The sequence below is a fragment of the Falco biarmicus genome, chromosome 5 (assembly GCF_023638135.1).
Source record: "Falco biarmicus isolate bFalBia1 chromosome 5, bFalBia1.pri, whole genome shotgun sequence".
NCBI classification, from domain to species: Eukaryota; Metazoa; Chordata; class Aves; order Falconiformes; family Falconidae; genus Falco; species Falco biarmicus.
Window position 1 is genome coordinate 16,843,522 of NC_079292.1, and position 24,725 is coordinate 16,868,246.

At 40.2% G+C, this 24,725-nt stretch overlaps 1 protein-coding gene across 3 annotated transcripts in view; it reads left to right on the forward strand.

The window, feature by feature from the left end:
• SLC26A5 (solute carrier family 26 member 5) overlaps positions 1–22,749 on the forward strand; it is a 36,607-nt gene extending 13,858 nt beyond the window's left edge. For all 3 annotated transcript variants that reach the window (XM_056339194.1, XM_056339192.1, XM_056339195.1), the window contains 18 exons: positions 151–364; positions 2,114–2,253; positions 5,497–5,607; positions 6,153–6,334; positions 6,821–6,985; positions 9,018–9,170; positions 10,386–10,468; positions 10,563–10,710; positions 12,517–12,630; positions 12,934–13,011; positions 14,168–14,263; positions 15,055–15,161; positions 16,334–16,403; positions 17,856–17,948; positions 18,900–19,022; positions 19,880–20,092; positions 20,338–20,392; positions 20,912–22,749. In XM_056339194.1, the coding sequence (XP_056195169.1) occupies positions 198–364; positions 2,114–2,253; positions 5,497–5,607; positions 6,153–6,334; positions 6,821–6,985; positions 9,018–9,170; positions 10,386–10,468; positions 10,563–10,710; positions 12,517–12,630; positions 12,934–13,011; positions 14,168–14,263; positions 15,055–15,161; positions 16,334–16,403; positions 17,856–17,948; positions 18,900–19,022; positions 19,880–20,092; positions 20,338–20,392; positions 20,912–21,054 (2,241 nt within the window). In that variant the 5' untranslated portion in view covers positions 151–197 and the 3' untranslated portion in view covers positions 21,055–22,749. The remainder of the gene's footprint in view (positions 1–150; positions 365–2,113; positions 2,254–5,496; positions 5,608–6,152; positions 6,335–6,820; positions 6,986–9,017; positions 9,171–10,385; positions 10,469–10,562; positions 10,711–12,516; positions 12,631–12,933; positions 13,012–14,167; positions 14,264–15,054; positions 15,162–16,333; positions 16,404–17,855; positions 17,949–18,899; positions 19,023–19,879; positions 20,093–20,337; positions 20,393–20,911) is intronic.
• Positions 22,750–24,725: the final 1,976 nt, after the last annotated feature.

The window sequence follows — 24,725 nt, forward strand, 5'->3', positions numbered from 1 at the left end:
TTTTTTACTTACTGCTGTTAGAGACAGTCTAATTAGTGCTTTTAAACTGCATTCACAGTTCTTGTCTCTAGCTTGTCAAAATACATTCTTTGAAAGGAAATTCCCAATCTGAGGTTAAAAATGTAACCAAAATTCTTTTTGGTGCAACAGGTTTTTCAGTGTAGGCTGTGGAACTGTTCTTCCTTGGCTCCTGCTCCATGACATCAACTATGGAACATGCTCAAGAAAAGGAAGCATGTCTTGAGCAAACCCAGAGGTATTGTGTGGAGAGACCAATATATAACCAAAAGCTCTTGCAAGGACAGCTACACAGACGAGAAAGAACACCTCAGACTTTAAGGCAGAAGATTGCACATTCTTGTCGGTAGGGTTTTTGTCTTATCTTTATTTTATTGGTTAGAAGTATTCTAATTCTTAATTGATTCATGCACACAGCTGGTAATCTCTTCAAAGAAACCTAAAAGATAAAAGCGCTAGTTCTACTTTGATTATTCAGAAAGACTGTGATGAAATTGTATATGTGGTTTTATATGTTAATATATAACTGTATTACAAAATGTTGGATAAATTAGTTTAACTGCCTTCATCAAAATGCAAAGGAAAAATATTCAGTGTAGGAATGTGAAGTATTAGTCAAATCATGTGATGTGAATTCATAAGACCCAGAAAAATATCTGTCCTTTTTACATGGAAATACTTACAGCCAGTTTGTGATTCACATGATCCTTTAATGGAAGAAAAGTGGAGACGTATGACAGCTGCGTAGAAATCTAAATTATTAGTCTAATAAGGACTTAATAGAGGCATTCTGTGGATTTTAACTAACTGCCTTGGAATCCAAGTATCATCTGGTTAGACAGGAATTGTTTTTAACTGTGCAACTCTTGCTCTGTGGTACCAGAGGATAACGAGGAGAAACTTATTCTAGTTAAGTTCTCATTAGCTTTACATTTATCCATGCTTCATTTGCAGAGCTGATTCTGTTTCTTGCTAGAACCTTGTTCTGCAAGACAACAAATGATTTCTGCCCAATTGCTTGTCTGTAAAATATTCCTGTTCACATGATTTGACATTTGGAAATCCGTTTTGGTTAATGGAATAACTGTTCTAATGGTGATGGCACCTAATTCCACCTCAAAAAACTTACCTGTCCTGAGTAAAAGATGTGGATCTATATCCTCCTGAGCTATGACTACTTGTGATTTAATCTGCTTAAACATGGAGAAATGTGGATAACTAGTTCTGCTCTCACTTGTAGCAGTAAGCTTCTCACCATGCACTTTAGTCCCGTAAGAATTCAGAAATGTTAACGAATCTCTGCAGTTCTCTTGCAGTTCTCCACAGAAAAGCATATCTATGATCTCAGTGTTATATTTTTACCCAAGGTTAAACTTTCTTACCACTGTACAATCCAAGGATGATGCGTGGCAGTACTGGATAGAGATATTTATTTCCTGGCTCTATTCATTTGTCATGAGTCAGGGTTTCAAAAGGTTAATAACTCTGCTAAGAGGCACAAGGATCAGTATTGTTGACTTTGGTGCCTTTCCTTTCAGGGTAAAGAAAGGTTATGTTCTCAAATAGCCTTAACGTTAGCCTATCAGTACAAGTGATAGTAACAAGCATTAGTGAAATAATAGTTTAGAAAGAAAAAGAAAGCGTAAGTATGTAATATGTTATAATAAAAAAGTATGAAGCATGCAAATAGGAAATAAAAATAGGAAAAATCACTGCAAAGTACTTTGATGAGTGAAAACCACTGTCAGAAAGCAAGTTATCCTCAGGGGATTGTTACTAGGAATGATTTCAGCAAAAGGTGTTGTGTGACTGCTCAGTCGTGCATGGACTTGAACAGTTTCGCTTCCCACTGACCACCAGCCTCACAAGACTGTGATTCTCTCCTCCAGTTATGTAAGATTTGTGAACAGCAACCAACACATGATAAAGGGCTAGTTGTAGCTGCTTGTGTTTAAGCTTTGTCCAGAAATTAGTCTTCAGGGGCCTGAGTCTGCCTTTAATAAAGTGGTTTTCCTGCATAGGGATGAAAGACAATTTTTTTTGACCCTTGACCACTGCTAGTGTCTAACTTTTTCTTTCTGCTTTGTATTTTCAGTTGTTCTTCTAAGAAAGCCAAGTCTCATCTTTACAGTTTCTTACCAATTTTAAAATGGCTTCCCTGTTACCCAGTGAAGGAATACTTATTAGGAGACATTATCTCAGGTATAAGCACTGGGGTTATGCAGCTTCCTCAAGGTGAGTATCTCTCTAGATTTATTTATCCCTTCTTTGCTTTTTCTGTGTGTGCTTTTATGGTAGTGCTTGGCTTCCTGAACAGGTGCTCATGAGAAAAGGATGTGTATTTCAGGGGGTGTGTGGAGATCAGTACAGCATTCTGCTGACCCGCCCATCACGATGATGTCCTTGAAACTGCAAGTCAGTGATATGCAGCAGACTCTGAGAGAAGCATACCTCTTGGATCAATACCAAAAGCTCTCAATAACAGAACCAGCTTCTTATAGTCTAAACCTTTGCTGAATGCACTCTCTTATTTTCTGATCCCATCATCCTGAAAGTTGTAGCAAATTTCCTACAGAGGGTAGCAATATCTAATAAACATATAGACATGTTTCAGGTTGACAGCTGTTGCAAAGTAACCAAACTAAATTCAACCAGAGAAGAACATGCAAGAAACCAGAGACTGATCCCTCTTTCTGTTAAGGCTAGAAGTCACAGGTTTAAGCTGGAATGATAGTAGTGGGAAGTGATTTACATAGTGGAAATAAATCAAAAGTATATTCTATAACAAGACTGAAAATCTGTGGAATGTCTATTAAATTACTTGGAAGTTTCACCCCAAGCGGAGCCTGGCCCTGAAGTAGGAGCAGGCTCTGTGGAAGATGAAGAGAAAGCTGGTGTTCACTTTTCTGGTCAGCTCTTGGTGACTGAACCAGTGGAATCTTTTGTTCAGCCTGACACCTTACTATCAGCAGTTTCAGAACTGCAGTGGAGTTAGTGACAGGGTTTTTATAGCAGTATCATGATGGGGTGTCACCATTGCTCTGGGAATGGCAGCTTCATGACAGCTGCCACAGTCCCAGTAGATTTCCTCAGGAGGTCTCGGAGTGGAGAGAATTTTTGAATTTGTGCAGAGCCCAGTCCAGAGGAGTCCTCATGCTAAGGGTAATGTAATTAAGCATTTCATATTTCATATCTCTACCTCACTTGTTCCACTTAAGGCTGAGGCAGGTATGAAGAATTAATCTGTAAATCCGAGAAGCCTAGATTTTAATAGGTGGTAATCCATTAAAGCAGTGGAATATCCTAATTTAGTCTGTGCAGTTGACTTGTTTATTTCTGTAGCTTCCTGGGTCTGTGCATTTTTTTTATAATTAAGGATATTTTTTCTTAGACAAATATAAACGTCAGCTTATGTTAAATTGCTAAGTATGTGGTTAACTGTCAGCAAATCTGCCATACAGTAGACGCAAACATTACCAGTTGTATACTGAAACACAGTTTATGTGATGATCAGATAAGGACACTAAAATTTAAGTGGTCAGCTATGAACTTTATAATTAAGTTGTGACTTCGTTTTAAACTAAATATTATTCTTTTCTTCGGTGACTGCAGACATGCCCTTAAGCTGCTCCTAATCTTTCTAAAAAGGCAAAAGTTGAACTTTTATTTTTCTGGAATGCATGTAATTCTATCAAGCATGAGTTCAAAGAAGCCTGGGGATCATTCCAGGCAGAACTGAAATGACCAGGGTGTTTAAGCTGTGAACTCCTGTCATGTCAATATCTCTTTATTTCCTTGGCACCGACAGCCTCTAAAAATGCCAGTACAAATGAAAAGGAAAAGGAATAAAAGGGTATTCAGATAGGAACTTCACATAGACCCACCCTTCTGGTTTTGAAACCACTAGTTTTCAGTTCTGGTCACTTGTACTGTTAAGTTCATCACCATATTAAAAGCCAGGCTGTTATAGTACAGGGTGTTCTGCTGATTCTCTTGGCATGAGAGGTAGCCCCTGGGGCAGAGAATATATGTGGGATGTGTTTCAGCAGTACTTAATGAAGAGCTCACTGCTGCAAGAGAATAAACAATACTTAATGAAGAGCTCATTGCTGCAAGAGGATAAACGATATCATCATTCCAGTTCAGATAGGAACTTGAATTCTTGGTTAGGACTTGGCCATTGCTTAGGGCATGAGCAAGACTGTGAGCTATTATACTGTGCAAGAGTGCTTGGATGACACAGAAGATCCTTTCCTGTTCTTATTCTTTCGTTGTAACCTGATGCTTTATCTCTCGGTTTGAAAATACATTAATAGGAAGAGGTGTTTTCAAGTATCACTAGCTCTCCATGGTGGGTGAACCATTGCTTCCTTTCATAATTTGCACTGGACTGTTGAGCTTTTTGGTCCTAACTTGGACCAGTCTGCCCAAGTGCGGCAAGAACACACAGCTTCCTCAGGTGTCGTGAGTCTGCTCTTGTGAAGGTGAAATGGAGAACAAAGCCAAGCCAGGATACAGCGTTTTCTTCTCAAGGCCCATTTGTTCAGTTCTGGTGTCTAATTTGCATTAATGCAAGCCGTGTAGAACTATGTATTTTGCTGGAACTTGGGACCATAATGTGCCATATCACGTGGTGCACACAATTTGCTTGTGAGCCTGGTCCTATGATAAGCACATGCTCGGTCACGCAGAGGGGGAGCACTGTGGGAGGTGTCCCTCCCTGGTGGCCCTTAGAGCAGTTTCCCCACAGCTCCATTGCCATGCTTGCCAGCCCCCCTTACAAACAGAAATGGTGTGGGTTGCACTTCCACTGCCTGGAACTTGGACAGGGCTTGATAACAAAAAGGACTTATTTTTTTGGGAAGAATATCAGGCTATAAGCTCTCTATGACCTTACAGATTGTAAGCAATGATTCTCTGCTCATTTTATATTTTGGAGCATGTTTTGCAGAAACATAGACTGTTATGTCATCCCACTTGTTCTGTGGTGAAGATGGAGGGAGGTGTTTAAACAGTCATAGATTACCATGAAGGTCATGTCTGATGAGAAAAGCAGAAGAAAAATTAAATGTGTCCCACTGTTTATGGGGTTTGGGGTGTTTCAAATTACATTCTTTGACAGACAAAAGGCAACAAAAAGTGCTTGTTGGCTATTAAAAAGTACTTCCAGCCCCAAAGTTGAAACAGTGAGAGCGCAGGTGCACAGATGTATGCACAAACATGCATGCACACACCTGCAGTGCCCATAATTAGATACTTCTGGTTTCCTGACTCAAACCATTAGGTTTCTAGGCACTGCCCTACAGTATTATACATGTTAAAGAGTATTTGCTGCAAGACTTCTTGTTTTTTAAACCTGTGATATGTCACAAGATTTCCTATTAAGTGAGTTCAGTTTTAGTAAGCTTAAATCCTTTTGCTTCAGATGGTTTCTTTCTGTCGTTTGCTTAACATATGTATTTGTGTCTTGTTTTCTAGGTTTAGCCTATGCTTTGCTGGCAGCTGTTCCCCCAGTATTTGGCCTATATTCTTCATTTTATCCTGTCTTTCTGTATACTTTTTTTGGAACCTCCAAGCATATATCAATAGGTATATCTGTATGGATAACTGAAAGTCTGTGTGTGCATGTGTTTAATAAAGTTGTAAAAAATAAAATTGGGGAAGTAGGAAGTGTAGTTGTTTTCCATCAATTTGAATTTAAATGAATAGGAGAAATACAGATGTGTCAAACAGTAGTAGTATTTTTTATTGTTAATTTATCCATCCCACTTAGAAAGGAATAGAAGAGCATTTTTTGTCATATTAGATCTAGAAGTGTGTGCTGTGAACTCCTGAACTGTAATTTCATCGCTGCAGTCATCCTGTGTGGCCAGGACGAATCTCTAATTTGCATAATAGAAACTGAGATAGAAAAAAATTATGGTGTTTACTTACTGTAGATGTATATGTTCACCATCTAACTAGCTTTAATGGTGCTGAGTACTAGAGCAGATTTGGGGACTGAAAAAATAAAATATTTAGGTAGAAAATTATATTATATTTTAATTGCACACATCTCAATAAGAACCACTCTTAAAAAATCCCACAAACCTCCAGGATTTTAACAAATTATTTTCCTTTCCCTCTTACTTCAGGCACCTTTGCTGTGATTAGTATGATGGTTGGTGGCGTTGCTGTGAGAGAAGTGCCTGATGAAATGATATCTATAGGCTATAATTCTACTAATGATACAGATTTCCTTGAATATTACAATGCCAGGGATACCAAGAGGGTACAGGTGGCTGTGACTCTCGCTTTTCTTTCAGGAATTATCCAGGTATGTGCTTGCAGTTAACTGTAAGGGCAAGTTCAGATGCTGCTGCTAGACTTGCAGGGTGTGCTGGGTCACAGTGGATCCCCTGTCAATAGACTTGTGCTTCAGCACTGCACTGTGTAGACTCCAGACTGCTTTGTGGCAGCCCATAACAGAAGTGGGGAGGGGTGGGAAAAATGGGACCTTCCCCCTTTCATTTTTTCCTATTGCATCAGAAAAACTCAACCTGATGTTCTCTAATCTGTCTATGAATGCATACAAACGCGTATGTTTATCCATATTGCACACTGCACCGGCCAGTGACATGGAAGATTTGGTGCATTGATGGCTGCTTACTGAACTGTGGCTTTAGAAAGGCCAAATTCAGGTTTGCCTTATCCGGCTGGGGCATTGAAGTAAAGAGAGGTGGCCTGTGGCCTGTGTGCTATACAGTGCTGATGTTCAGGCTACAGTGGGAGTCACGTGGTTAATAATTCTCTTCTTTGTTAGTTGTGTTTAGGTTTCCTTCGATTTGGATTTGTAGCCATCTATCTAACAGAGCCTCTGGTGCGAGGATTTACTACTGCTGCAGCAGTTCATGTCTTTACTTCTCAATTGAAGTATCTCCTTGGCGTTAAGACTAACCGGTACAGTGGACCCCTCTCAGTTGTATATGTGAGTAACTACATTTACTAAACATGCAAATTCTGCATTGTCTGGATCTAGTACTTAGGATTTTTCCTTTTGTTTGTTTGTTTTTTTAATTATTATTTTGGCATTAAGTGGAATGACGCTTTAGTATTCAAAACTGGGTATGAGGTCTCTAAGTGCCATAGCAATATATGGACATCTTAAAGTGCAGCATAGGCGCAGCTTGGTAGTTCAACACAGTCTGAGATGGGCAGGTTTTAGGATTCTGCTAAGTGTAGTTTTGTAATATGAACACCATAATGTTCATTGAAGCAAGGAAAACATGCTGCTAAAATGCTTCATGTCTTGCAAAGCTAGGAAATGTTATTCTCAGAACCTTGCCCAGTCTGTATTTCTTTAATTTCACACACAATTCCTGATGGAAATATTCTTCATTTCCTGTTTGTAAAGCTGTTTTATAGCATGGTTGGACACAAAGTGCTGTGTGATCATAAATGTACCTGTTCATTAGAGCAGTGGGAAAAACTCATGTCAAATAAGAACACTCAGTGTAAAAAACTGCCATTTATCAAAGACCCTGAGCATTAAAACTGATTGTTCAGAGCATGTAGGTATCAGGTATTTGATGTAGCTCATAGTCTGATCTTCCACTCACCTTCTGTCTAACACATTGTGATGCAAGTGGACAGAAGAAAAACCATGCAGTGTAAAGTTATGATTTGGCTACTATGACTTAAGTAAAACCAAAACCTCTTCTTCACTCAAATTTAAAATTTACAATTGTGCTCTGAAAAAAATGTAATGGATCCTATGCAGCAAATTATTTGTTTAAAGGGACATTTCTAATCAAAATTACATCCAAAGCTTTTAGGTTTACATGAGCGTTACTTTTCTTACTGTTATGAACAAGCAGAGTTGAAATGCATCTGAACCTGATTTGCCTGCCAGTCTAGGAAGCCCCAAGTTGTTATCACAAAATCAATGCTCTGATTTTACAGACAAGAACTCCTGAGTGGAAGAATAGGGAAGATCTCAGGTATCTGTGAAAACCCAAGCTTTTGAGCAGATTGATGGCTCAGCTGTAACGAAGCTTCAGGATTTCGACTACGTGAAGGCTATAGAAAATACTTTGTGGGAGTCTTTCTTGTGTATTTATGCAAATATAACAAAACTTTTGGAAACAAGGCTATACTAATGATTAATTCCTAAATTTGCTGTTTGGTTCACTAATCCAGAAACCAGATGGACTAACTGCCAAACAAATAGGAGGGAAGGTATATATTCAAGTTGTACTACCAGGACATCTTGAATGTATAATATCCTGATAGTTGCTGTAATTTTCCTTCTGTCTACAGAAGGGTATGTACATTTTCTTTCAAAGATCTCTCCAGAGGTCATTTGTTTATTTTTATTTTCTTAAATGCAGTGGAAGGAGAAGTAATTGTTAGGGGAATCATTTACCCTCTAGCACTTCTGTGTCCCAGCAAGCTTTCTTTCCTAACACCCTTTTGATAGTGTTTTCAACTAAAAGATATTTGGAATAATGGCCAGTGCAGCAGTGTTGCAAGATCATGGTTATTTAATCATATTGCTATGGTAACCTCAATGGTTGTATCAGCAGCCTTATCGTTTTACAATAGTTTGTGCAGTTTTAAGTAGATGTGACTTGCCAAAGAATATTTGAAGGTATTAGAAGGGGTTTGCATTTATTACTTTCAGGTAGCTGCCAGTATGAAATATGTGTGAAAATGTTGAAGATAACAGAAGTGGTTTAGTTTAGACTTTTTCCCCCATGATAGTTTTTTCTCCAAATTTTTGCCCCATTTGAGAAAGACTGATATCGTAAATGATTGCAAATGCATCTCCCTCACAGACATACTCTGAATTTCTGTGTTTTGTGGGAACAATGGGAATTTTGGTGAGGCACTGATTCACTGTGGTTATAAATGCAGAATAAAAACACAGCTGAACAGCAGTGTATAATTTGTTCTTTTGTGGCAAATCTCCATAATTATATTTTCTCAGGAATAATTATGATACTTTTATTGCGTTACAGAGCATAGCTGCGGTGCTTTCAAAAATAATGACGACCAATATTGCTGCATTGGTCGTTGGATTAACGTGCATTGTTCTATTGTTGATTGGCAAGGAAATCAATCTCCGGTTTAAGAAGAAGCTCCCAGTTCCTATTCCTATGGAGATCATTGTGGTAAGCCAGTTGTGAAATTCTATGGCTCAATTATATAAGTATTCTAAAGCAGTAGAAACTATCTCATTTTCTATCAAGTCTTATTGAGCTTTAGAGTAACTTCTGTTGAACATAATTCATTTGACACTTCATCCTTTTGAAGTTTTGAATACTCATAAGGTTAGGCACTGATGTGCCCAAGTTTTAGGCATAAAGTCCCAAAGAAGAATTAAAAACCCATAGTCCCCTATGGTAACGAGTAGGTAGAGATTTGTTGTAAAACGCACTTTATCCTGGAGTTTCAGCACCTGAATGATTCTCTGTGAGACATGCACCTGAGCAGCATTTCCCACATGGAGTCCAGGAGCTCAGAACCCCCTCCTGAAGGAAGGTGTTTACGGGTGCCTGTTTCAGAGGTTCTGCAGGGCTTGCGTGCTTTTTAGAATGCGGTGGTAGAAAGAAGCGCAGGAACCAGCAGGACTTACTAATTGGCCTTCCTTTCTCTGTTTCTGAGACTGATAACTGACTGCAGCATTGATTCTGTTTTGAATGATTACTCTAAACTGCATGGATAAAGCAGACTATCTTAATGTACACAAAGCCCACATCTTAGATAAACTTTCACCTTTAAAAGCAGCTGGATTTAAAAATGAGTTCTTGGATAACTAGAGCTCTCAAACAGCCTAGTTTGAGATCAGAGCCAAGAAAGGGAATAACAGGGTATGAGTACAATCTAGACAGAAGGAACAAAGAAAGGGACGGTATTGAGAGATGATGGAAGTGGTGTAATAGGTATTTGACAGTAAGGCAACAGCAAAGTGATCTTACACCTGTTCCTTTCACTGCTGCTGCACCAATTCTGGTTACAGATAGCATGCAGGTTGTGCACGTGAAAATATGGCAGTGCAGACGTCTTTGGCTTGTCCTTGCATTTAATTTCCTGATACACTATTCTGCCTGAGCTTGGCTGAGGTAAAGGGCATTCAAGTGATTCAGATCGTACCATGGCATGTTCCACTTCACTGTTCCCAAGAAAATTTTATAAAATCTGGGGGGGTGAACATGATGGAGGGAAAATCGTGATACTTCCTCCTTTTTATCTGCTTCTTTATTCTCTAACTCTTAGAAAACTGATTGACAAATAAATGTAATCGTAATCAGCTAACTGTTATTAGTTCTTCGAGTGGCTTTATCTCTTTCTAGCTGACATTTACAAATGTGTTTGTGGATTTTTAGGTAATTATTGGCACAGGAGTTTCAGCTGGAATGAATCTGAGTGAGTCATACAGAGTGGATGTTGTTGGGAATATTCCTCAAGGGTAGGGATGATATATTCTTATTAAAACTATACCTTTTCCATATGGCATGTAGCTTTTATTACAGTAATTTGTAAATATTTGTTTCACCTTCAAGGTTACGTGCACCGGCGGTTCCTGAGATTCAGCTCATCCCAGCAATATTTGTGGATGCAGTAGCAATAGCAATAGTTGGATTTTCAATGGCTGTTTCAATGGCCAAGATCTTTGCCCTTAAACATGGTTACACCATTGATGGGAATCAGGTAAAAGCACTGGGGTTGCTTTGTTGAAAATTCTCAGTAGCACCTTTATTACATCATTAAAGTAGAATGGGATATTGGACAAAAATGAGTTTTTCTTTCGTAGTGGAGTCAGGTCAGGTTTTTGATAGCCTACACATGTAAATGCCAGGAGTTATTTTAAGTTCTTCTGTTTCCAGTTTCCCTTTTAGCTTCATTTTGGGAAGCTTGCTTCTGTTAGACTTGGACATATGCGTGAATATTAATTGTTGGGCCAGACTGTCCTGATGGGCAGCTACTTTCTCACTGCTTTCTGTAACAGAGCAAAGCATAATAGGGTTGTCATGCGGTAAATACAATGCCTTATGTGTCAAAAGAACTATTATCTGAAGTTTAGACATTCCAGTTATGTGTTACAGTTTCTTTTTATTCCAACCTATTGCAAATACGCAGCTTGTTATTTTCTGGGACAGCAATTGGTCCTGCCTATAGTTAACATTCTGATCATGATATGAGTGATCAAGGCTGTGGTAAGGACTCTCGAAAACTAAAACAGTGTGTCATCCTCACCTACTCTTGTCTTCCCTGTGCATTTTAGAATCAGTATTGCAGTTGGATTATTGGCAGATGTCATTGTGGTGTTAAGGGAGACAGAGTTCACATGCAATAAGGCATTTCTTAGAGCAAGTATCTGACAGCACCGGTCAGCAGTTCCCCCTTCTGGAAATGGCTGTCTTCCTCTGAGAGTAAATGGAGTTTGAATGACTTTTACCTACAGATTTTTATACCTGGTCAGATGAATCTCAGCCTTGATGTCATTGTTCTGTTACCCAAAGAGAGAAAAGAACAAATCTGTAGCTGCACAAATGGAATCAGCTCTATTTCCATTAGTTAAAGTGATCATCACTTCATTGACCCGAGTTACGCATCTAGATCTTTTCCTCAGGTGGTGTCAGCTGCTACTTTACCTGGATGTTAAACTACCGAACTCCTTATCACAGGATTCAGTATATGCGAAGTGTTTAAATGAATCAGAAAAAGGATTGTAGAAACGCAAAGAGAAAAAAATCCATCCAGAACTTCTGTACAGCCTGCTATAGGAGAGCCTGCTTTAGCAGGGGTTGGACTAGACGATCTCCAGAGGTCCCTTCCAACCCCAACCATTCTGTGACAACGTATAACTTAAAGCACCTCATTTACAACTAGCAGGATGCAGAGTAATCTGTGGAGGCCTCATAACAAGCAAATTCTTAAGCATCAGAAACACAGTACTGAGGTAGATGGAGCTCTGTTCTCACTCATGGTAACAGTTTTCCCGTAGGATCTTTCTGATGTAGCAGTGAGCACACATTGTTTTTTTCATGTACAGCAATGGATTACCAGCCATGGAAACACAGCCAAGGCTGCTCTTGGTTCTAATAAGTACTAAACAGATAGTTAGGGTGAGAAGCAAAGAACAGTGTTTGTATGAGAAACTATTTTCCACATATATTCAAAGTTATAATTCAAGTTATACCCAAGTTGAAATCCTTAAAACAAACAATGCTGTCATTCATTTTAGTTTTCAGTCTGACTGATTACTGTAACATTTAAGGATGGGAAATATATCCAGCACTTCTTCACATACTTTAACAGATGATTTAACATGCATCAACTTGCACATTTATGAGAACCACAAGTATAACCTACAATAAGGTTTCTTATTCTCTACAATAAGATTGCTAGTAATTACTGTAAATAAGATGTGGTTATTAATATGTGTGGATAGCTCCAGTTTTGTATAGTTGCTAGATGTAACTGCCTTCTGTTTTGATCTATTGTTTAACATAGGAACTTATCGCCTTGGGAATATGCAACTCTGTGGGGTCATTTTTCCAAAGCTTTTCAGTCACTTGCTCCATGTCTCGGAGTCTTGTTCAGGAAAGCACTGGTGGGAAAACTCAGGTATGTAAACCCAAACTTTGAGCTAAACAAAGTTTGCTTTTTTGGGCTCCAAAGCTAAAGTCCAAAGCTTCACAAGATTGCCAGATTTCTATGTCTAGACCAGAAGGAATAACTAGTTTCCCCTGTTTCAAATCCGCATTGGGCCAGAATAGAAAGCTGCACAAGCCAAAATGGGTGAACTGAGTGGGAAGGATCAAAATCACTTGAACAACCAGCCCTGTAGGAAGCACAAGAGGGGTTAGCTAAGCAATAATATTGCTCTTTGGGAGCATTTATAAATGATTTCTGCCTTCTTTTGCTCAGATTGCAGGTGCTCTCTCTTCAGTTATGGTTCTGTTGGTAATTGTGGCTATTGGATACCTCTTTGAACCGCTTCCACAGGTAAGGGAGTTTTGCGTGTGAGGCAGTGCATTGTCAGTGAGCAGAGGCAGTGAGTATTGCTTAAAATAGTGATTGTGGGATGACTAGTAAATAACACAGTTAGGCCTTGATCCAGAAACCTTTATATTTTGTATGCATTTTTGCTGTTAGACCAGCAATTAACTATATTTTGAAGGATCCAGCATGCTTTTTGTTGTTGTTGTTTTTTAATATTGGATGTTCTGGACTCTGTCTTTAGAACATAAAAATGATACCTTCAAACAATTCCCCTTTGGAGTCATGTAGGTTGGAAAAGACCTTTAAGATCATTGAGCCGACCTGTAAACCTAAAACTGCCAAGTGTCTTGGTTTGACCCTAGCCAGGAACTAAGCACCACACAGCTGCTCACTCACTCTCCGCCCACCTCACACCCCGCACAGGGATGAGAAGGAGAACCAGCAAGGAATGTAAAACCCAAGGATTGAGATAAGAGCAATTTAATAATTTAAATAAAATAAAATAGGAGTGAAAAAAAACATAATAGTAATAATAATATTAATAGAAGAAAAAACAAAACAACAATAATTAATATAATAATAGTAACAACAACAAAACAATAATAATAACAATAATAATGAAAAGGCAGGAGAAGGGGAGAGGAATAAAATCCGAAGGGAAGGGCAAAGAAGCCCAAGCAATGTGCAATACAATTGCTCATAAATAATATTCTGACTTTAAAAAAAAAGTTTGTTTCTGGTGACACGCATAGGATGATATGCAATTCCTGTTTCTTTTCATAGGAGTTGTACCTTGGATTACACCTATATGATTTACAGGAATTGTTGCAGTATGTTGTAGAGACATTTGAATTTGAGATTATAGTCTGGTTGCTTCAGGCGCTATAATTGAAGAAACACGTTGCTCAGGAATACGTGATTTCTTTTGCCAGGAAAGAGTAAATCAAACCGTACTGACTCTGGCTTGCCATTTCTGCAGCCACAGTAAAGGTATAGCTCCACTGCTTGAAAAGTTGCTGGTTCTAAGTAGAACATCTGTTCAGCAGACTTGTATCAGTTGTACAAAGCACGGAAACACAGTTATTTGTGATGCATTGAAGTTCTTATTTGGGATGGGTTTATTTTGCTTCTGAAAATTGCATTTGTGTAATATTCTTAGACAGTACTGGCTGCAATTGTCATGGTTAACCTGAAAGGAATGTTTAAACAGTTTGGAGATGTTGCGCACTTCTGGAGAACCAGTAAGATTGAGCTGGTGAGTAATGCACAGTTCGGTGCGTGTAAGTTACTGTATTAAATTTGTTGCTCCTCTTCTTCCTAACCTCCAAAACAGAGTAGAAACTTATCAAGGAGTTACAAATTGATGTTGGGATACAGATGAACATAAGACATGGAGCCATAAGTAGACCTAGAAGAGTGATCTGTTGCACACATAAGAATGTTTTTGTCATTGTTCAACAAGATTTAACTCAGGTTCGAAGTAGTTCAGTTGCAGTAAAAGCAAAGCTCTTGCAGTGTTGCTATAGGAACTGCACTGAAGGCTGTGGGAATGTCCGAAGAGAATTTGAAAAACAGAGTAACAAACAAAACTACTTGAAGGTCTTTGCCATCTTTTAAGACAAACCAAAAACCGGGCTGGAGTGGGCCAGAACTAAGAGTATACTGGAGGGAACATTTTGGTGTCATTTTTCTCCTGGATTAACTGGCTGATAGAAGTAAGTGAGAGCTATTTGCAGGCCTTGGAAATTTTTTTTTTTAATCCTAAGGTATTTGGAGTCTGATGGTAACATAGAATTCCTTGGAGAACAGGACTTAAGGCATTAATTAATATGTGACAGTTTGTCAGATGTTATGTTAGTGTGCCTTGAGCTTTTATGCCCTTCTGAAAGGTTAAAGCAATTACAGTCTGCTATCATGATGGATTACATTATATATAGCCTGTTCCTGAACAGAAGTGATACATAGGTTTTGAGGTTGAATTACGCTATTGTTTTTGCTGTTAACAGGAAAGAACGCATAATAATTCAGACGTTTTCTTTGTTTTAGGCCATCTGGGTGGTAGCTTTTCTGGCTTCTCTGTTCCTGGGACTAGACTATGGTTTGCTTACTGCAGTAGCATTTGCAATGATAACCGTTATTTACAGAACACAAAGGTCAGATTTCTTCTTTATCAAAATTAGTGTTTGCTGATATTCTGTGTGGTTTTGTTTGTTTAAGGGGTGCAGATAAGCAAGAGACTTTTCCACCTTCTTCAGCTGCATACAGTAGAGAATCTGCCTCATAACAGAGAACACAGAACCCTGTGGCTCTGATCCAGGGTTTGCGTTTTATTTTTCTGAGAACAAAATTCCCAGAGGGCATGAACTTGCAATTTCAAGTTTACAAAAACCCAGGAGATTTTCACATTCTTACATTGGTTAATCTTCGTGTTTACTTTTTTTAATGCCTAGAGTTTAGAACTTCAAATCTGCTTGATGTCAATTTTGGTAAATTATTACATTTTATGGGCGCTGTCACAGTCAGTCAGAAGTTGTGTCAAGTTATCACTGGATAAATGTTTAGGGATTTTATAAGTTCTAATTCATGAAATATTGTGCTTGCCCTTAAATTTTCTCACTTCTCCTCTATTCCCATTCAAAGTGACAAAGCTTTTACTGTAAAGCTTTCCAGGTCTAGAGCAAAAAGATTTCTTGCAAGTGTGGATAGGACTGTCTTGTGAGGCTTCTAGGCTGAAGGTCTGGGACGTTTAGGTCTATAAAAGTCTTGGTTTCTGTCTGCATTGGAATGAAACCAAATTTCTGAGATTTCCGCTCTACGTAAATGAGAGTAGTTTTCTGCCATGTCCATATGGTTCTGTTCTTGCAAACAGAACAGTAATGTACTTTGTTGTTACACTGCTTGTGAGTTGGGAATATTCATCTGCTCAGGCGTTGTCCTGGGAGCAGAGTGGCTCTTTGAAATTACAGCTTGTTTTCTGCCAGTACGAGTTTCCATACTTGCAGGACAGTCAACAGAGTTACACCAGTTCATGCCAAAAGAATTTGCCCTGTACCTTTGTATGCTGTGGCCCATGCTTTTCAGAAAATGACATTACTGTGCTAAGTTTATAAATTGTTTTTGCACTGACAGAAGCAAACTTGTCTAGTCACCAGATGGCCCCTTTATTGTGTTCCTGCCATAAACTGCCCACTGCATTTGACCATGTTTAGATAAGATTGTACCAGACAGGCACTGCGGAATGACCATTTAAAATAAGTTTCAATCTGTATTGAACACTCACTTTATAAGTGATAATACTAAAACATTTGTTTCTGTTTCTCTCTAGGCCTCAATACAGAATCCTTGGTCAGATTCCTGACACTGACATCTACTGTGATGTGGAAGAGTATGAAGAGGTAGGAGTCTATTCTTCTGTATTGAAGAGTTTTATGTAGCGGGGCAAAGACGACTGGCAATTTGCTGCTTAGCCCTATCATTCTGCACATACAGTGCTGCCTACCTAGCATTCACTAGTGTTGAAGGGAAAGAAAACAAATTTGATGTTAGTATTAAAAGGTATTTTATTCAAAATGCTAGCTTTTTGTACTGCATGTATGTTTGACCAGGAGGTGACCAAAAGTGACCTTTATACTAGCTCCATTTTACTAGCTTGTACAAAATAGTAAGTTTTATAGGAATACCACTGCTAAAGACTGCTATGTACATTAGTGCATAGCGGGCCACCTTCTTTACTTGTGTGGCGGTATGGCATGAAATCCGTGGAACCCAGGATCCAGATATGTTCTTCCAAATTGCACAAACTCTTTCAAACAGCATCTCCCTGCCTCCACCCATCCCTTACCCGTTAAATATACACAACTAATGGCACAGTTGCTTGCCGTGCACTTAGCTTCTTATAAATGCCGTTTTGTTCAACCAAAAGAAAGCAGTACATTTTGTCAATATAATGGACATAAGCACGCTATATTTATTCAAAAAGAGCAGCTACAATTTTCTGCACTCTCTGTCATGTTCTCAGAGGTGCTGCTGTGAAGGCTACATCCCCCTTTACTGAAGAACCATTCTGTAAAAAACTATGTGAAAAGATGATGGTGTAATCTGAAAACTTTCTCTCACCAGTTCTGGTTTGAATATGACACAAAGCAGAAGTGTATGGGTGTGTTTCTAGCTGTATGCAAAGAAGAGGAGACTCCGTTTTTGTTATACTGAATGTAGTTAGCATTTCCTCCTCCTGCATAAAGAAGGGGTTGACAGCGTATGGCAGGCTGGATCTCTGCTGCCAGCCAGGTTATTAGCATGTAAAATGTCAGAGTGCGACCCATTTAGAGATTACTTCATTTAAAACAGAGGAAAGAAACAGTACTGTGACCTATCTGAGGGCCTGTTTAAAACCAAAGATTTGAAAGGCTCTTTTTTTTGTGCCTGAGGAGACAAGAAAGAAAAAAGAGAAAGAGAGAAATGAGTCATTAATGCTGTAGAAAGGGAGGCGAAAAGGGAGGCTAGATCTGCTTGATTTCCTCGTGGTAATACCAACTGCAGATAACAGCATCAGAGAACTACAAATATTTAATTCCTTTTTATGGCTGTACATTTTGTTGTTACAAAGAAGGAAAAATGTTACATGGCATTGATTGTGTGCAGTATTACAGTGGGAAAGGGGGAGGTTCTGATCTTCTGATTGCCTTTGCTCACGACAGTGCCAGCCTCCCTTTATTTGACACATGCCGGCAGCCATGCAGGGCTGGCTGTTGGGCTGCTGCACGTTCATGTGTCTTGTAATCACAGAGGTGCTTTTCTTCTAGTGCAGGCAATACTTAACTGTGCACATCCAATATTCTTTTTCTTAGGTTAAAGAACATCCTGGAATAAAAATATTTCAAGCTAATGCATCACTTTATTTTGCCAATAGTGAGTCATATACAAGTGCGCTGAAGAAAAAGGTAAGTAAAGCAAATTCTTTGATGTCTGTGTCTTGAAAATTCAAGCTGGCTTCTGAAACATGCTCATCTTTCAGCTCCTTTAGTGCCGCCCCTAGCACAATGTTTCTCGGCCTGTGGCCCCTGGAGAACAGTAAAACGTGAGGTATCTCCAGCAAACTGCAGATCATCTTAGGAAGCAACAATGTGGTGGGAGGGAATACGCTTTGTTGATTTATCTTAATAGTAACTCCTTGTGAATGGAAGGTCTGGTGGTTGCAGAGCGCAAACTGGTGAAACGCTTTTTTGTTTTGTTTTGTTTTAAATCAAAAGGAAATTAGTTGCCGAACTGAAAACAAAATGTCTAGGAGTAAAAGCACCCTTCTTGGGTGACAAACTTTAGTGGAGTGTAGGACCGTGAAATACTGTGGCCATTTATGCCTCTCAGGAGCAACAAATGACCCACATACAAGAGTATGCGTCACCTCCTGTCTAACCAGTGGGTGACTGGGTGGGAATGGCAATAACAGAACCAGCTAACAGCAGAACTGCCTGACCCGGTAGCAGTTGCACCCTTACTAACTTCTGGAAAATTTTTCTGTAGCTCCCATGATGAGCCTTGTACAAAACAGGTGGGTGGTACCGATCTTCACAGAGCAAGAGGTATTAGCGATTTATGTCCCAGTGCACTTCTCTCCCCCTTGCTCTTTGCACTCGAATCAGCGTTCGGTTGGAACATGGCACACTCTGATCTCGAGAAAACAATGTGGTGCATCTCTTCCTCATCTTGTCAACACAGTGCTTGCCAAGATTATTCCTTCTTACTTTATACTGTTCTCTCCCCCACCGAGGGAAACTGAACAGTGCAGGCTTGCGTTTTAAATTTATGACAGTGATTAATGCAGTGCTAATTGATACTGCAATGTCATCCTAACAAGCTGAATCTCCTCTGATCGTGCTTTCTTTTGATGACAGACTGGAGTGGACCCTTGTGCCATATTAGCAGCAAGGAGAAAAGCCCAGAAGAGGCATGCCAGGGAAATAAAGGCGGCAAATGAACTCAGAAAGCAAGCTGTATTGAAACTAGTGAATTCTTCGGTAAATATTTACCTCTGCTTTATCAGCTAACATGCTGCTTTCTGGTGTTACCGTTCTTGTTTATACAAGGTGCAGGGTGCCACTCAGGTAGGAAGGCTTAGGGAGCAAGCGCTGTGCAGTGTGGACAGGCTACTGAGGGAACAGCAAAAGGATCAGGGGCTCAAGGCTGGGTTGGATAATTGTGTTGAACCTTGATTACATTCAGGTAGCAAAAAGCAGAGCAGAGCCTTTCCACAGTGTCATAGTGACTCAGCAGTGATGTTGGCAGAAACTGGAGGGACCCTTCCTCTGCCCCTCCCCACACACTTGAAATAATCATGCAGAAATAGAATAGAATAAAATTAATGCAGAGCAGCAGTGCCTGTAATAAAAGGGTCCCATCCGCACTGCTGACCCTGGCGTGGCTGAGGCAGAAGGGCTGTCTGAAACATGCTTGCGCCTTTGTGCGTGTTTAAATTTGGCCCCGTGGTGGGGGGCTGGTGTGTGCTTTTTACCATGGGAAACCACACAACTGCCTAACTTAAGAGCCCAGTTGCTGTTGCTTCTTTTGAGTATACGGGCCTTGACAGGATCAGCAGGGACAAGGGAAGGAAGGAACAGGTGTCAGTGTTTGAAGGAATGGGTAAATCGCTCCTAAGGTAACAGCTTTACGCTGCTTGCCTGTAGCCATAGAAAGGCTGGGCATAAGAGAATAAACCTTGATATACGTAAGATATGGAAGTATGCATGCATGTAAAGCCAGCTTCTGTAATGGTTAGGAGCTGTACGCCTTTTAAAGGTTGAAAGAACAGATGAGTACGGGGAGAAGGGGGGTCAACACTGAAAAAGCATTGGCTGTCATTTATCTTCTGTCCCAGACCAACGACATGGAAGCAAGTATAAAACATGAGATAGCAAATGATGAGTTACCTGTAAATGGAAAATTTGCATCTCCAGATGCTAGCATACAAGACACGTCTCCTGATGAGCATGAACATTTTGTGGCGCCCAAAACAAATATCCACTCTTTAATCCTGGATTTCACACCAGTGAACTTTGTGGATTCAGTTGGAGCAAAAACATTGAAGTCGGTAAGTAGGGTTTTTTTCCCCCAGAAAAGCCCGTAGAATACTTGTGAGATACCTAGTAGGCAACCTGTCGGCATGAGACATACATGCCCCCTAATCACGGTTTCAGTTTTGTAGCTCTGTAAGTTTTAGCTGAGTACTGGGGAATGCGGACGGTGCAGCTTTCCCAGTAATTGGCTTACATCTTCCAGAACTGCGGTGTGTACAACAGTGTACCTGCGTTTCACTTCAGTTTAACTCTCTTGCAGGTTATAAAAGAATACAAAGAAGTTGGTGTCTGTGTCTGTATTGCCAGCTGTAGTGGTGAGTTAGTTTGTTGGGTTTTTTTGGTGAGCTTTATGGGAGAGACTGTTTTATCTCTTTCCCTCTGGCCCCATATTTTCTGCTGCTGGGTGCGTCGGTAGTATCAGCACTTCACATAAAATTGGATTTGAGAAAAAACAAGCCCATATGCATTACAGCCTTCGCTTCGGTGAAAGCAGAGCACTGACGTAATGATGTCTGTGAGGACTAGGTCCAGCTCCCATTTATTCCAGCTGGCCAATTGTCAATGCCACCCTAAACGTTGCATTTTGAAATTGCTGTAATGTAATAAGGAGAAAAGCCTGCAATGATTCAAGTTTGTAATATTTGGAATGTAGCATCTTCTGCCAAGAACAGGCCTCTGTGTGCGTCTGGATAAGACAATTACCTGTTTGGAATAGAGGTAGTGTGTGATCCACCTGGCTATTTTAAATGCAAGTTGTTGTCATCTTCTTGAAATACTGTTGTCTTCCATCATTGTACTTTAGTTTATGTGCTTGTTTGGTTTTTATTTTGTAGGCCCTGTAATGAATGAGCTGACAAGACTGACTTTTTTTGATAACACTGTAACCAGAGAGTTGTTGTTTCACAGTATTCATGATGCTGTCCTTGCCTGCCAAGTGAAAGACAGGTCGGCCTCACAGACCGACTCTGACCTCTGAAGACTGGCATCGAGCAGAACGGAAGGCAGATTTGTGCTGATGGAGACTCTTTCTGAATATTTAATTTGCACAGTTTAAAGAGAGCCTAAGGCTATTTGTATCTACGGGTAACAGGGTGGTGCTTATTTTCTGTAGGAAGAGTGGATAAGAAGTTGGAAGCCTTCATGCTCTTGAATGTTTTCTTTCAATCGGGGTGTAGCCTTCCAACAACATAAATGCACAAAATCAGGCAAGACAAGAAAATTCAGTGTATTCTGCTACAATCACAATCTGGTAAGACAAGGTGACATTCCTATTCCTGTTCAGAAAATGGGCACTTTAACTCACTATGAGGTGAGATATTGCAGGAAATAACTGTTCTGCAATTGCAATGCACTGTACCAGTGTCTTTAAAGAACTTTCTTAAATGAATTTTAAAGCATGATGTCAACATCTGCATATGATGAATTCATACAAATTGTAATTATCTGCCAGCTGGATTACTGAATTCACACTGGTAGCATTTAGCTGATACTCTTTTTAAACCTGGACGGTACAGTTTTGTTTTTTTTTTTAATATCTAACCTGTCTCAGCTATACTCAACTCTTTGTTGCTTGAACATTTTCAGTCTGAGTGAACTTCAAATTAGAGGCTCATTGTCTAATTATTATATTACCAATACGGTACTTTAACTGCCAAAACCTAGTTATGCTTTCTAGAAAAGAATACAGTTGATTTTAAGCTAAAATTAATTTAGCTTCAAAGTTTGAAGACAAAACTGGTTTAAGGCAAGAGTGAAGCCCATTAAAGTTGAGAACTGATGCCCTATATGTAGTCTCTTAAGCTGGAATGAAAATGTAGACAAATGCTGAAGTCTCAGTGGTCCAAAACAAAAAAAGAAGTACTACTATTCTGTTGCCTGAGATTCCTTCCTACCAGCAGTGCTGCTTCTGACTCAGCTTTTAAGTTCTTTGAGAAAATCAGTTCATAGAACTCAAAAAGGTTACATGATTGGGGTTTTTAAAAGAAAGAGTAGCATGGGGGGGGGGGGGTCCCTATAGTCTTCACAACCTGGTTCCTGGGGTACTGCTCACAACTCCAGGTCTGAGATGAAAAACATGGAAATGTAATTCAAGCAAACAAAAGAAATCTTCAATCCCTGTATTTCCCTAACAAGAGTCACTATGAACCTGAGCAGAGGCAGGAATTTCGGAATGTTTCTTCTGCAGGTTATTTTGACAGCACAGAGGAACAGAACATCAGAGACATTTCATTTTGCACCCTCAAATCAAAGGCCCTGCGCATAAAGGACTTCCTCTCTTCTGAATGCAGAACTTAATACTTTCATTTTGCTCCAGGCTCTGTTGTGAGTAGGGCTTGCTTCAGGTAAACCAAGTTTCCCAAGAACCGGGGGCAGTCAGCAAAGATTTTTATTCTTCAGACTCCCCTGCCAGTAGGGATAGGAAGCTTTCTGCATCAGAAATTACTGCTTAGCTGGAGTTCAAAGGATGAACTGAATGCACGTTAACACATTGTGCGTGTTAATTTGAACAACTATTGGTACACTTGCAATGTTAACCAGCTTAACAAGCCTTTGTATCTACATACAGTGTATTTTTCTACTTTTAGCTTGTTGCAGCTTCAGTTTTTAACTATGTAGGGCAAAACCCTGTCGACTTCTAAAATAAAGTGATGATCATGACTCGTCAAAATTTTCCACTTTGCCTTGGTGAGACTCTATGTGGGACAAGCCGAGGTCCCTGGCCCCAAGGTGCCTGTTGCTAAAGGGTAGGCGGGGAAGGGTCACCGCCTCCACGCAGGCCTTGCTGCTGCTCAGGTTCCTGCTCCTCATCCTACGCAGCCCTCTCCACACAGGCCTCACAGCGATATGCTTAAACGCTGCGTTTCCCACCGTGGTAGCAACAGCCGTGCTTTCTGGGGAGCTGTGGAAATGCTGGTGGGCTGAAAAACCTTCGCCCAAGAAAGGCTGAGATTGCAGCCTGCGTGGCACTAGGAGCACTTGGCACCACACTACTGGGTACACTACCGGCAGCGCTGGTAACTCATCCAGTAAAATAAAATCGGGCAGCTTCTGGCTCGTCTCTTCCTGTGCTCTGCTGCCACCAGCTGAAGCACTGCTTCCTGCTCACCAGCCTACCTCAGCCACGAACAGTAATCCGACTTCCTCTCTCCTATACAGATTAACAGACTGCTGTCTACAAATTTAAATCCTTAGGCTTGTCAGCGCTACATTAAACAAAGCCACAGCCTTTAAACTCTTTCCCCTCTCCAGTTTGTCTGCACTGACAGGGCAGCGCCCCACCGTGCCACACGTCGCTGGATAGCCGAGTCCGGTTCCAGACCTCAATAGTCAGAACAATATTCCTCTCCCCCTCCTTTCTTGCAGGAGCACTGACAGTACAGCAGGATACCTGGGAAGAGCCAAACTCCTGTCACACACTGAAGTAAAAAGTACGCTGATTTCCAAGTGCTGCTCTTGGTATATCAAGACACTCTCAATGGTGCTTTTGGAACCACTTCCCCTTCAGGCTCAAAATGAAAAAAATTCTGTCCCACCAATAAACTTGCATCCCTCCCCAACATCTCTTACCAAAATAACAGATAACAGTTTTCCACAACTGCTCGTTTGCTTATCAACATACTGACACCAGCCAAAATGCTAACAAAGTCTATGTGCTGCACACACTCTTTCCCTGTTGTACACACCTCCTCTTCAAAAAAAAAAAAAAAAAAAAAAAAAAAAAAAAAGTGGCTTCACAATCTAAGCTTGGATAAATTGACATCAGTTGTATCAAAATAAAACCTGATAAAACTCTCACTTCCAAGACAAAGCAGTTCCCAAAAGCACTTTTCCCCCCAGGTAGTTCTTCAAGCTCTCCTGGTCTTTTCTTACTCCCCACAAAACTTCCCACACTTGAAAAAAAAGAGAATTAAAGGCTTGCTTTTCATTTACCAAACCAGCCAGCTCTACAGAATCATGCCAGATGAATGAAGATCAACCTCTTAACACTGCCTGCTGCCAGCAACTATGAGCTACTGCCCAGCTACCGGAGCAGCAGGACCCTGTCGGGGTCGTGCTCCGTGTGTAGCAGCATCTTAGACAAGTAACAATGTGATGTGACAAAGTGCGCAGTAGTGGATGTCAAACTTTTAATCTTTTTCAGAGCAGGAACAGGAAAAAGAAATCTTCCTTCCCTTAGCGCTAAGAAATCCTCATTCTTGACCTACTTACTATTTGGTAAGAAACAAAGAATCTCGGCAAAAAGGATGAAGAAAACCACTGAAGGAAAAAAAAAAAAAATCAAGTTACGATGATACCAGAGCGCTCACACAAGGGAAGGAAAAAAACCCCTTCGCATCGTCCCTGAGGTGGGCAATGACTCACAGCACCAAGCACCTGAGCAGAGCTACATACACCTTCTCCTCAGCCCTCTTCCCACAGCAGCTCCCCAGAGCTTTCTCAGGACACACCTACACCTTGGTGCCGAATGTCATATGCAAGCGTTTCAGAGCACACCTGGAAACACTGCAGTCCCTTAGGGATCTTTCAGCACCTCTGCAACAGATGGTAGGTTTGGGGTGCAAATGGTGACCAGGGATCTAAACTTTGGATTTCTAACATGGCCCAGGTATCCGATTTAAAAATATCTCACTGGTTTAGGCTGCATTA